We start from the raw sequence: 13108 nt of genomic DNA, 5'->3' as shown, positions 1-13108 counted from the left end.
AACAAGGGCACGGTTATTCCACGAGATGTGTGTGTCTCTGCAGGGTTTACCTGGACTCACACACGCAGTGAAACCCGAGACTCCATCACACTGCAGAGATACGCCATCAGAACATGCGAACAACCGTTCATTACGCCGTCCACAAACACCTTGCTTTTCATGATACGGTCATTTCCTCTGGTGTCTTGAGGACTGACTCAAGAATGCTTGCTGTTAATGCTGTCAGCTCAGGGTTTGTTCCAGAGTTTGTGACTAAATCCAGCTTTTAATGTTGTTTATGTGTCTATGTGGTGTTTTTAATCTGCTTTAAGACAAACCATGTGTAAATTCATAAGTCGACAGCATTGCTGAGTATTTCCTCCTTAAAACTGCAGTGAACCAAAGACAGTCTCAAAAACACGCTTTGAAATCGCTGGTGTTTCTGACGTCACAAACTACCTTGTAACCAATCAGATCAACGTGTGATCGTCAACCAGTGGATCTCTGAGCTGAGTGAGTGAGTGGAGGCGGGGCTCATTTGCATATTCATAGAACCGCGCATACTAAATGAGGCAAGGGTGTCGAGTTACATTCAAGATATTATAAGCCATGAAGAATCTTTTTCACAGAAAAAAAACGTTTAAATATGTCATTTTGGTGATCAAAGATGAGTTTTAAGGGATAAAATGATTGACTACAGGGGGACTTTAAACAAAAAAATCTGACTTATTTGACTGAAACAACAGAAAAGCAAAGTACACTAGAATATGATTTGGTCCTAAACACAGATAAAACGACAACAAAGCAGTGAAAGAGATCCGCATCTGAGACAGAGCAACCCTTCCTCACCGGCTATGAGGACATTAGGAGGAGATTCTACCTAAATGTAAAAAATACTTTGCCCTGTATTTAGAAACAATAGTGTGCTTTAGTGCATGCATACTTTATCAGCGTCGTTTGGGATATTTTCAATTCATTTTTCCCATAGGTATTTTTAAAAAAGTGTTCATTTTAAGCCATGAATCAATCCAAACAGCTACGAGGAGAATCACAACATTACATATTTAGAAAATTTGAAAATCAGACAAAAATGCAAAAGGTAGAAGACTGTGAACTTAATGACTTCAGTGAGGAAACTTATTTCTGTTTTGTTCTAGATTCACAAATGCTTTATCAATACACAGTAACAATTGTCATGAGTTGTTCTCTATATCAGTGTCAATGTTTCTGAAGTCCTTGAGTTTCTTCCAGGAACGAACACGTCACAATATTCCTCATTATAATAATTCATACACTGAATAAAGGGGCGGGGCCTGGTTGTTAGTTGTTAGTTAGTAGTGTCAGAGCCCGTCTACGGAGAGCCTTGGCACTTCCTATTAGCCCCATTGTATAGATCTTGGTTGCAGTTCCATTAGAATTCCACTGGAGGTGATCGCGGGCGAGTGCAGACTGAATGGGAGTCTATGGGGCTAGACGGCTAAATGTGTCTCTTTCACCCGATTCCCGTTGAGAAATCTCATATTTTATTGTAGGTTTTGCAAGTTCAACATGGGTTATAGGTCGAAAGTTGAATGAAAGAGTACTTATTTCGTTTCGATTTCTTACAGGTTGAGTTGTTGTTGCCCATAACACGCTAGCATTATGCTAATGACGTCAGCATTCTGACGTCATTGACATTTTAAAAGACTTTTTAAACCAAATAAGTGACTCTAAAAAATCTAACACCCAGCAATGTGTAATTTCTTTGCATCTCCTTTCGAATACAACATTCAAATTACTAGACAAAAAATTATATCCTGAGAAAAGTGGATTTTGAGGGTTTTTCGCCATAGACCTCCATTCATTCTGCACTCGCCTGCGAGCGCCCCCGCATGGATAGAGACGTGTTACTGCAGCCAGTCCAGAAACCGGAAGTAAGCAGAGAGTGCCAATTCTCTTCCTATTAGACATTCTCTGGTAGTGTGTTAAACTGGCGGTTATGGAAAGGGGCGGGACATTTCCCAACCACGCTTGAAGCGCTCGACCAATCACAACACAGTGCTCCAGCTGACCAATCAGAGCACAGTGTGCTTTTCAGAAGGAGGGGCTTCATAGAGACAGGAAGTAAACAGAGCGTTACTGACAGACTGGGAAGAGAGGAGCCGCAACAATGGAGAATATGAGGAGAATAATCAACATTCAAGCAGGAAAACCTGTTCTAGTAGAGCCTGAAACAACATCAAGACTTTGGATGTAATAGATCCTCTTTAAACACATTTACAAGACAGAAAGAACATCACTGTTGCCGCAAATGTTTTTGGAAAGGCAGCTGAAAGAAAATACCTTGACTATATTAATGCAAGTGAATCTATGTAATGAATAATTAAAATAGATTCACAAAAAAACTTTATATAATCTAAAGCTTTTATTATTTAAGTTTGTTTTTAATTGAAAATCTGAAATATAATATTAATATCAGTTCAGAATGATCCAGTTCTCGGGCTTGTAGGAAACGGAGCAGTCTCTCGCTGAATAAAGATGTCTACAATTCTCAATCGCTTACGTGTTTCCTCCAGATAATGGTGTAATGACTTCCGCATGTCATATCAATCCATCATTTCTGGAGGTCGGTGTTTAACGGGACAGGTTATTATGAGAAAGAGCCGTTCCTCCTTCTCTGAAACACTGAAACGTCACTCGGCTGACGGCTCTTCATTGTGAATATTTCACACAGCTTCTCCTGCCGACATGAATAATGGATGACAGCGAAATATAGAACCGCTTGTACATACATGGAGAATTCTGTCTGTGTTTGTCCTCTTTTCATCTCTCTCTCTCCCTGTTGTTCATTTCCACGTCCCACTCGTTCTGAATATTTCAGCATGTTTTTAAAAATGTCTCTGGCTTCCCTCAGATGGGCTTGTGGAGTCTCTGTGGCGTAAATCATTCAGAAACACCAACAACATAAAGATCCACCTTGAACGGCTGGAAACAGGAACAGAGATGATGATCGGAACCAGGATCTGCCAGAAACCGCTTTTGATCAAAAAAATATATGCAAAAGGGATCTCATAAACAGTGACTATACAGCAAACCGACACGCATCGATGAACTCGACGCTATTACAATAAATAAAAATAAACCAATCAGAGCATCATCTCACATTCCCTTTAAGAGCAGGCGCGCTTGTTCCATGGCGGATTGCTATTATAACGGCGGATTAGCCAGGAGCGGTTCACAGCCGAGGAGACCGACGTTCTCGTCAGGGCCGTAAAACACAGAGAAGTGACATTGGGGATGGAGAAACACACACAGATTAGCTTCGGTTAAACAGGCGTATGATCATTTGGGTAAATGTGTAAGCTAGATTTATGCCTATTTTTCACATCTTAACATAATATTAATGTTAATATTTTTCCTTGTAATAATGTATGGTTTGCAAAAATGAAAACTGCTGCATCTGTGTGTAGATGAGAGAAGCAAAGTGTGTGTGTGTTGTGCACACGCTACATTATGGCCAAGCATGCGCCCTTAAAACAGCATCTGAATAACGCACCACTGCCTTTAGACGAGGTTTCTCCTGGTCAGTGGAGGAATTGTTTTCTGAAACTGCAAAATAGCACCAGGGAACGTTTGCGCCGGAACACGCCTCCTCTTTTCGCTGAACCGCCCCCGGGAGCGCAAGTTCATTCCCTAATTTACCGACGTGCGTCTGTGGAGGGAAAAGTCTGCTGTGCGCGGGTGAGAAATAGGAATGATACATGTGTCGCTGTACAAAGTCAGTTGCGAGATAGGGCCCTAGGGATTGTCAAACTGATGTAAAAGGTTCATACTCTAAACATAAAAGTTGCTGTAAATGGCTTTAAATCTGCTCATTTAGATTAAGCATATTGTTCCCTTACATGGTTTTAAACTGTTACATGCTTTATCTCATGTTTTGTTCTTGTTTGATTGTTTATATATCGCTGCTAAAAACAACCAAAGTGCTTTACATAAAAATAAAAAGAATAAAAGATAAAAGATAGATAAATAAATTCAACAGTTTGGAGTCAAAAATGTACTAAAAGTTACAGTAAAGGAATGTATAATGTTACAAAAGATTCTAGAATTCTAGAACATTCTATTCATCAAAGCAACAGAACTGTTTTCAACACTGATAATAATAATGAATGTTTCTTGATCATCAAGTCCTCATATTAGAGTGATTTCTGAAGGATCATGTGACACTGAAGACTGGAGTAATGATGCTGAAAATGCAGCTTTGATCTCAAGAAAAAATTACACTTTACTATATATTCACATAGAAAACAGTTGATTTACATCGCAACTTAAATCGTGTTTTTACTGTATTTCTGATCAAATAAATGCAGCCTTGATGAGAGGAACTTTTATTTATTTTATCTTCTATTAATCCAACTCACTGCATAATCGTAGTAAAACGGCATCAAATTACATAATTTCCAGAAAGTTGTTCGAAATTCAGAATAGTAAGTAAATGTTTGGTCATTTATTTCAGCATTGTTTAACTGACCATATATTTCTGGAGAGATCAGACATTCAACATTAAATATCTAATTTTGGTGATCTGAAGCCTCGGCTCAGACAAATAGTTACGAAAAAATTAAAAACATTTAATCATTCCCCTTGATCGGCACACAAGTGTATTCAGTGAATTGGATCCATAAAGTGAAGCCTTTTGTGTCATCGTCATAAAGAATATTTCAAGCAGTTTGGCAAAGATGATCATAGATAATGATCATTAAACTCAGCAATAATTCAGAATGTACATTTATAACAATACAACAACACTGAGACACAAGCAAATCCAACTTTAGGCTTAAATCCAATCCAACATGATGACAGAGAGATCATTCATCCTTCCACCAAAATCACGCACAATACAATCCCGATGTTACACATGAGAAGTCCGGGAACACGTTTGTAAATGTCAGCTGACGCCGCAGGAATTGATCCGCTGGATTCTCACAGGACAATAACTGGCTAAAACATTTTATTTTCCAAATGCTTAAATGTGAATGTGATTTCCCAAAAGCATCATATTCATGCAATTCCATGAAGAGCAAGCCAGAAAGCAGCAGAAGCGGGACTTACAGTCGGGACAGAGCCGCGTTCTTCTGGAACAGGAGCTCTGGAAGCTGGTGGAGCTGGTTTCTGTTCAGACGTCTGAGAGAAAACATGAAACACACACACGTTCACACACTGTGGGAATATTCATCAGCAAACTCATGATTCACTAGAACACTTGACATCAGTTACAACAGGAGAATAAGATAACTAGACAAACAAAACTTTAACTAGACAAACAAAACTTCCTGAAATGTCGTGAGGAAACCTGGAAACTATTTAAACTTGGGAATCTACACCTAACGCAAAAAATGATCCTAGTAAATAAGTGAAGCAACACATCTAGAGCTGACGGGAAGAATCTTGTGTTAGTCGGGAAGATTATGATGTTCATTCTGTTCATATGTTTCTTTAACACTTCAAGCTCCATAACCTTGACCCAAAACACCACCAGTTCTCTATGTGTGATCGATGACTGTGGTGGATCATACCAACTTACTGTATAACTAGGGGTGTCACAATATATCGCAATACAAAAATCCAACAATTTGTATTGTGGATAGTTCGCCCAAAATAAAAATGACTGTGTAAGAATTTTTTTTTTAGAGTTTTAGTGTCAGTACTACATTAAACTACTATATAATGTTGAATATAATGTATAATAATGCAATGGGGGAATATTAGTGGGTCCTGATAATGCCAAATGTCTGTTACCAGTAAAAAGTGGCCGACATTATTTTAGATATATCTAGTGAAGGCATATTCGTCCAAAATAATTCAGTATTTTCAGCTTTAGAATCATGAATATTGTTATTCTGGTGTCTCTAATATTATGTGTGTTGGGTTTCCAGCACCAAGTCCAAGACTATTCACTTACACACACAATGTTATATCAAATTTACCATTTAAATCAATAGTACATTTTTTGTTTACCTTTTATCAAATGTCTTGGAGTATCGCAATAATATCGTATGGTGAGTTCAGTATCGTGATATGTATCGAATCGTGACATGAGGGTCTCGTTACACCCCTATTATTAACAAAAACTAGTTTGGCAGTGCTGTTCAATAGCCTTACCTTATCAGTGTTAGTGATACTCTTATTATGTATGTGTATGTTAAAGGTGCAGTGAGTGATTTCTGAGAAACTCACAACACACTTGTAGCCAATCAGCAGTAAGGGGCGAGTCCACTCGTTAGGGGGAGGGGTCTGTTTTGCATAACGTGTTTGTGGATTTAGGGGCGGGGCTATCAAGATAGAGGTGTGGTCCTTTTGGGCAAGGGCGTGTTTGTTTTAGTGATTATCAACAGCATTTCTCATAAATCACTTACTGCAACTTAAATTAAAGTGTGTGTGTGTGTGTGTGTGTGTGTGTGTGTATGTGTGTGTGTGTGTGTGTGTGTCAACCACTTTTGTGAAATAAATTAGCTTGGTTCAAATTCCTAAAAACATAGGTCACAGCTTAATAACCATTGGGAAAATATGGGTCCCATAGCCAAATGTAGAATATCCAGTGATGCAAATACTCAAATACTCAAATACTCAAATACTCAACTCTTTGTCAAATTTCTCCATTTTGAAAAGCCTTATTGAATGAGAGTAAAACATGAATCATGGGTCTTGTAATTTTCATTAAAAAAATTAAGGTGATAATTAAAAATATTGCGTATATTTTATTAAGAAAATTGTGGTTTAGTGTTGTATAGAAAATATTGAGAACATCTCACTAATAAAACCAAGAGATCGATTTTTTTTAATACATTCATGATATTAAACTGAACCGATTAAACGGATTACATTAAGGAAAAAAGGCCACCAATTCATTTTAAGAGAATTAGTTCAATTATGCGGTTTTATTTAGGGACATCATTGTTAGTTCCCAGCATGCTTTGCACATCACAGGAAATGGAGAGTAAATGGAATTACGTGTAATTTTTTAAGTGTAAATTTTATTCAAGTGTAAATTTGATGTGTTTTTCGAGTAAATGGGAACATCTGTTAATGTTTAATGTTCAGTTATGTTTGACATTTGAAAGAGTTTCTATTAAGCTGAAGTTTTGATCATTAGCATTGTGCAGAAGAGTAGGGGTTATGGTTATGTTGTGAATAACTGCTTACATATGTATTAATACTCTGAAGCGAGTTGCTTTGATCACTGAGCAATAACTTTGCTATACTAGTGCAGTGAAACGTTTGTTTCTAAGCTGTGCTAACAACATGGTGTTTCTTTTTTTCATAATAAAATATAGCTCAAAGTTAAATATATAATCAGGTTATTTCCATTCACTCTAATTCACACACTTTTAAGAATCAACTTAAAATAAAAAAAGCATATTTCATTAAAAATATTAAATTCATTGTGTCATAGACTAAATAATTTTTTTTTTTTTACATGATTTATTCAGGTAATTTATTCAGATTCCATGAAAGAAATGAAGCCTTAGAAACTGCTCAAAAATATCACGTGTAATATTGTTATCATAAAGAGTAAAGAGCACATAGCATTGTTTACAGTGATAATTGCTTTAGACGATGCATGAGTGTTTCTCCTGATAGCGAACTAATGTTGAACACTCACAGTCTCTCCAGCTCTCTCATGTCATCGAACGCTCCTCGCTCCACCGTCCCGATCTGGTTCTCCATCAGCTGCCTGTTCACAACACCACACAATCACTTACAGGGAACGCTCACTCACAAATCAACATTTCCCGCATTCGTCGGCTGGGGTCGTGTGGAAGACGCCCAAATATAGATTCTGGACCAGAAATGGTCAACGTTGAGCACTTCCATTAAATGGAGAGAAATCCTGGAATGTTTCCCTCTAAAAGTGTGATTTCTCTTTGGCCGAGGAAAGAAAGGCATACACATCTTAGATGGCCTTGGGGTGAGTAAACAAACAGGACATTTCTGTGTGAACTACTCCTTTAAAGCGCCAGCAGGCGAGATCTGAGGACAGGTTTGAGTGCATGAAGACAGAAGAGAATGTAATTCATTATAACATGAGGAGATTTACAGCGCATTTACACCCAAATGATAGTAAATATACACAGAACTGAACCAAACCCTCAAAGTCTGGCTATAAACTGCTTAAATCGTCTTCACAGAGCTGATTTAAAGTGGCATTTGTGGGATTGTTTTTCAAACAATGCGTGAGTAGTTCACTTCATGCTTTTATAAATGCCAAAATATTTAATAGTTTCATGGTGCATTCTTGATGTGAGTTATATTTGACCGACAGTATGAATGATGTAATATCTGTGAAGAGTTTTCCCTTGGAAAGCTGGAATGCAATATCAATATATTTGTCTGGATGATTATCCCTTCACAATTGGCAAACACATCTATGTTACAGTACATGCTTTTGCAACTAAATTGCAACTCTTTACAGTAAGTTTACATTTGTTAACATTATTATTTCACATGATCTAACAATGAAACAATATTAATTTCAATAATTACCAAAACATTATTAAAATGTGTTGTATATGAGCTAATGTGAACTCACAATGATCAGTTAAATCGCGTTAAAAAGATTATTGAGTAGTTTAATGAATGTATTGCTCAGTGTTAATGCATTGACTAATAATGGGACCTTATTGTAAAATGCACAACATCCGGAGTCATGCGATAAGAAGCATCCGCCCTTAAGATGATTATCACATATTTAGTATATACAAAATATGAAGTATGTATAAATGCAGAACTCACAAAACTCGAAGATACTTGAGTCCAGAGAAGTCATTTCTGTTGATGCGTGTGAGGTTGTTTCCATTCAGTTCCCTAGAAGAAGAAACAAGAGTTTTCAGTCCAGGTATGGATATAGCATTGCTGTAATGACTTATTTCGCTCAACAAGTGTCATAAACCAGACACAATACACACATACATAGCCTACACTGCGCTCTGTAACTGTACAAAACCAGGTGGATAATTTGCTGCTGTAAAATACTGTGTGGGTTCTTCGCTCATTATTGGGAACGTGTTTCTTTTTTGTTGCAAACCTCGTCCCCAATCACTGAGAGAAACACACACTCACACACACAAATCTCCCGTGAATACTGGATACAAAGTCATGCACTTTCTATTGGTTGTAATGAGCACTCGTGGGAGCCAGCACAGAGACAGATGTTCACACACACAGAGACAGATGTTCACACAGGTGCACAGCACAGGAATAATGCGCTGCTGTTCGGCAGACACCAGTGTAGACACTCCGCGGGTTATTGTCTTGTAGTTCAGGCTTTCTGAGATCGGATCTGCGCTTGAAGAATTTGGTGACAAATGTTCTTAAGAGAAACTCTACAAGAACATATCAGTAACACTTTATTTCTTTGCATGTCAGCTAGCCGTCATTATAGTATTACTCGACTGTTTTCTTCATTTCTGCTAACACTTTATTTTGATGCTCCACCCCTTACGGAACAAACACATATGGGAATATATTGCGAAATATAATGCGATTTATTACATAATACATTTCCATATATGGGAAACTAGTGCTTATATTTTTCAATATACTGCAAAATATGCATTGACCATGTATGACTATATGTTTATGAATAATATAAAATATTTGGTTACACATTATTTTAAGGTGTCATTGTTACAGTGTAATTATATATTTAAGTACTGAGTAATATTTATTAACTACATGTACTTACTATAGGGTTAGGGTAGGATTAGGTTTTGGTTGAGGGTTAGTTGCATGTAATTATGCATAATTTACTGTTATTACTACGGTAACTACATGTAACATCTGTAACAAGGACACTGTAAAATAAAGTGTTACCAAATATTTATAAATGAAGACAAAAATAGCATTACATGTAATATTATATATATATATATATATATATATATATATATATATATATATAAAATATATAAATATATATATATACAGTACATTCACAGAATGAGTTACAATAGATTTCTAGTTCCCAGAATGCTTTGCTTCTGACTGTTAAAGGAGAGTAAATGTTAAAATTAAGTGTTATTTAATGTGTTTTGCTCAATATTAAAATGCAGGGGGGGGGGGTAGTTAAAGTCTGTTAGTTTTTAATGCTCTATTATTTTTTTATTTAAAAAGGTTTTCTGGTATGTGTGATTTTTTGGGGTTACCATTGTGCTTAAGAGTAGAGCCTGTGGTTTGGTTGACGATTGGCCGAAAACGTCTTGGGTTACGACTGTAATCTATATTTCCTGAGAACAGGGAACGAGACACTGTGTCAGAACACTATGAGGAACGCTTCCGCGTGAACCGGTGCCTGAAACGCTCATCTAATACTATTGGCAATACTATTGGCCGGTGACAGCCTATGACATCATCACTAGTGCGACCCGGAAGTAGATAAGACGCAGTGACTTGTTCCCTGTTCTCAGGGAACATAGGTTACAGTCGTAACCTGAGACGTTCCCTTTCGAAAGTGAACTCGCACAGCGTCAGAACCATAGACTGTAAAAAATATGGACACAGCGTCTGACGTCACCCATAGACTTTCTGAAGAACGGTTTTGAAGCCGTTTATGGGGGGTATACGCCATCTTGGAAAATCTTGGGAAATCCTAACCCCGCCCACCTTCTGACGCAGCGCACGTCACTCAGCTCGCTCTGCTACTTCGGTTATCTCTGTGTATATTTTAGGCAACGAAATATGTTATAAAACACCATACTAACTCTTTTCGTTTTCATTTAAAGAAATCTTAAACATTATAGCCACACAAATGTGGTTCAGGCAACGCGTATTGATTATATTCACTGCACATAACGTTTGCCTATTTATAAAAACAAAACAAAATATAAAACACAAACCTGCCTCTTTTCGTTTTAAATATAATATACAAATATTAAACATTTTAATATGGTCCAGGCAATATGTGCATTTGTACTAAACAACAGATTTTGCAGTAAACAACATTACAGATCATCTTCGTTGTATTAAAATTTAAAATGACATAACTCAACCCAGTCTCTTTTTGTTAAATTTCACTTTTATCAATATTAGCCATTATAAAAGTATAAGTAAAAGGTATAAGAAGCTATACAAATAAAGCAAACAATTCAGTCAAACATACAAAGTCAGCGCTCTAGTCTAACCATACAACGGTAAAGTTAAATAGCTTATAAAGTTATGAAAGTTCCCCTCAGCCAAAACGATTGGCCAGGGAACAAATTATAAATTCACGAGACCAAAAATTGCCCGTTAGATATACACAAGACGAATTATATCTCATGTTTACCACTACAGAGACGCCAGAGTCCGCGGCAAACGTCTGAACGACTGGCCGAGGAAAGGCTGTTCCAGGCGGGGTACATGAGCGCCGAGCGCCCGGTCATCGCTTCATCTCACAACTGGATAAAATTTTCATAAATCTTTAAATAAACCACAGATTTGAGCTTTAAACAACTACATTCTCGCCTGAAAAACTCTTAAAACTACATTTCATGATACAGAAACAGTAGTATTATCTTTCAACTGTGTTAAAAAATGGCGCTTATGTTGTCATTCTCCTTGACTAAGCTGTCAATCAAGCTGTCAATCAAAGTTAACCACGCCCTTATTTGTCATACATTTTATATCTAAATACGATCTAAACTAACGAGTTAGAAAAAAATTCACCCCCCTCACAGTTGTCAGGCACTCAGAAGCTATCGAAAAACACAATAAAAGTCCATGGGACCAACCTGTAAAAACATGAATTTATGCTGTGAAAACTGACATTTTAACATGGGGTCTATGGACATTTGCTCCCTTTTGGGACCTCCCTCTAGCGGATTTTCGATGTATTGCAGTTTTTCGCACTTCCGGGTAGGCTTCATTTTTCAGATTAGAATGTTGCCGCTTGGTCAGAACGCTGGAACGATCTACCCACGCTGCCATGCTGAGGGGAGTGCATGTCAAATTATGGCTTTGACAAAAAACTTAAAAAAAACGGCAGTTTCACTGAAATGCCAAAAACACTCCCCGTTCAGCTCACATACAGGCTGTCAGCAACAGTATTCCCTACAGCCACTGCCCAAGCTATAAGCCTCAAAGAGGCCTCCGACACAATGAAGGCCTACCAAGGCCGCTCAAAAGCTTTGGAACCAACAACTTCTGTGGAAGGGGTATCTTTAAGGGAATATGGCCAGGGGGTCCAAAGGAGTCCCGTTCAGTCACTTTCTGAAGGGGACATGAAGTCATCCCTACATGCCACCAGGGAGGCTGACCTGGTCTAATTTAATGAACTAGTCTTGCCAACAACCTGTCTGTTTCCTAAACAGAGTCTCTAACATATTTTGCCTCACTTGTGGAGGCATCCGATAGGGAGGACTGCAGACAGTGATCGCTCACAGACCGGATCATAGAGACAGGGAGTAGAATTCAGCATAGCGCTTTCTAACCCTTGCGAACGAGGGGAGTGACTCAACCCAATCCTGGATCTACACAGTGGAGCCCTGTGGAGGCTGGACACTCTGAAAGAGACCCTAATAGGGGAGCGCCTCCAGCTCTAGGGCTGATCTAACAGGGAGGCCTTGTGAGAGTCCTTCAACCTTCTGACCAGACTTAGGAAGCTAAGCATTCAAACAGAACGATCCTCAGATAGATTCTGGAACACTACACTCAAAACTTGATAAGTATAGACCAAGCTCTGGGCTAGGTTTTACCTTTGCAATGCTAAGCATCCAACTCGTTGGGGATCCGCCTTCAAGGGGGCCTGTCAAGGCCTAACTACTTGATAGCGGGACTGTTAGCAGAGCTAGCCACAGAAGTCAGGTACTCTCACGGACATCTCTGTGGGCCTGGTTATACTTATTTCACATTACCAACAGGCAGTGTAATCAGCAAACGTGCTATCAACCCTTTAAAGCAAGGGGAGTACAATCTTACATTACCGGATTATCGAGGAGGCCTACTGTAAGGCCTACAACTTCGACTTTCACAGACGTCAGCCCGGGCAGTGCTTTTTAAATAGAGTCTCTCGTATTACTTGCCTTACATGTGGAGGCATCCGATAGTGAGGACTGCAGATAGTGGCAGTAATCACTCACCGACCGGATCATAGAGACGGGCATCCTGGAGAGTA

At 38.3% G+C, this 13108-nt stretch overlaps 1 protein-coding gene across 1 annotated transcript in view; it reads right to left on the bottom strand.

Annotated features, from left to right (window-relative positions):
• The window catches only part of slit1a (slit homolog 1a), a gene marked incomplete at its 5' end in the record, with an annotated part of 120621 nt that overhangs the window by 99163 nt on the left and 8350 nt on the right, over nucleotides 1-13108 (bottom strand). Inside the window, 3 exons of the mRNA XM_081351729.1 lie at nucleotides 5071-5142; nucleotides 7622-7693; nucleotides 8752-8823. Coding sequence (XP_081207855.1) covers nucleotides 5071-5142; nucleotides 7622-7693; nucleotides 8752-8823 — 216 coding nt within the window. The remainder of the gene's footprint in view (nucleotides 1-5070; nucleotides 5143-7621; nucleotides 7694-8751; nucleotides 8824-13108) is intronic.

This window comes from Scardinius erythrophthalmus (genome assembly GCF_964197995.2).
Source record: "Scardinius erythrophthalmus genome assembly, chromosome: 21".
NCBI lineage: Eukaryota > Metazoa > Chordata > Actinopteri > Cypriniformes > Leuciscidae > Scardinius > Scardinius erythrophthalmus.
The sequence above is the reverse complement of the archived record's forward strand: the minus strand, read 5'-3'. Positions and strand labels throughout refer to the sequence as shown.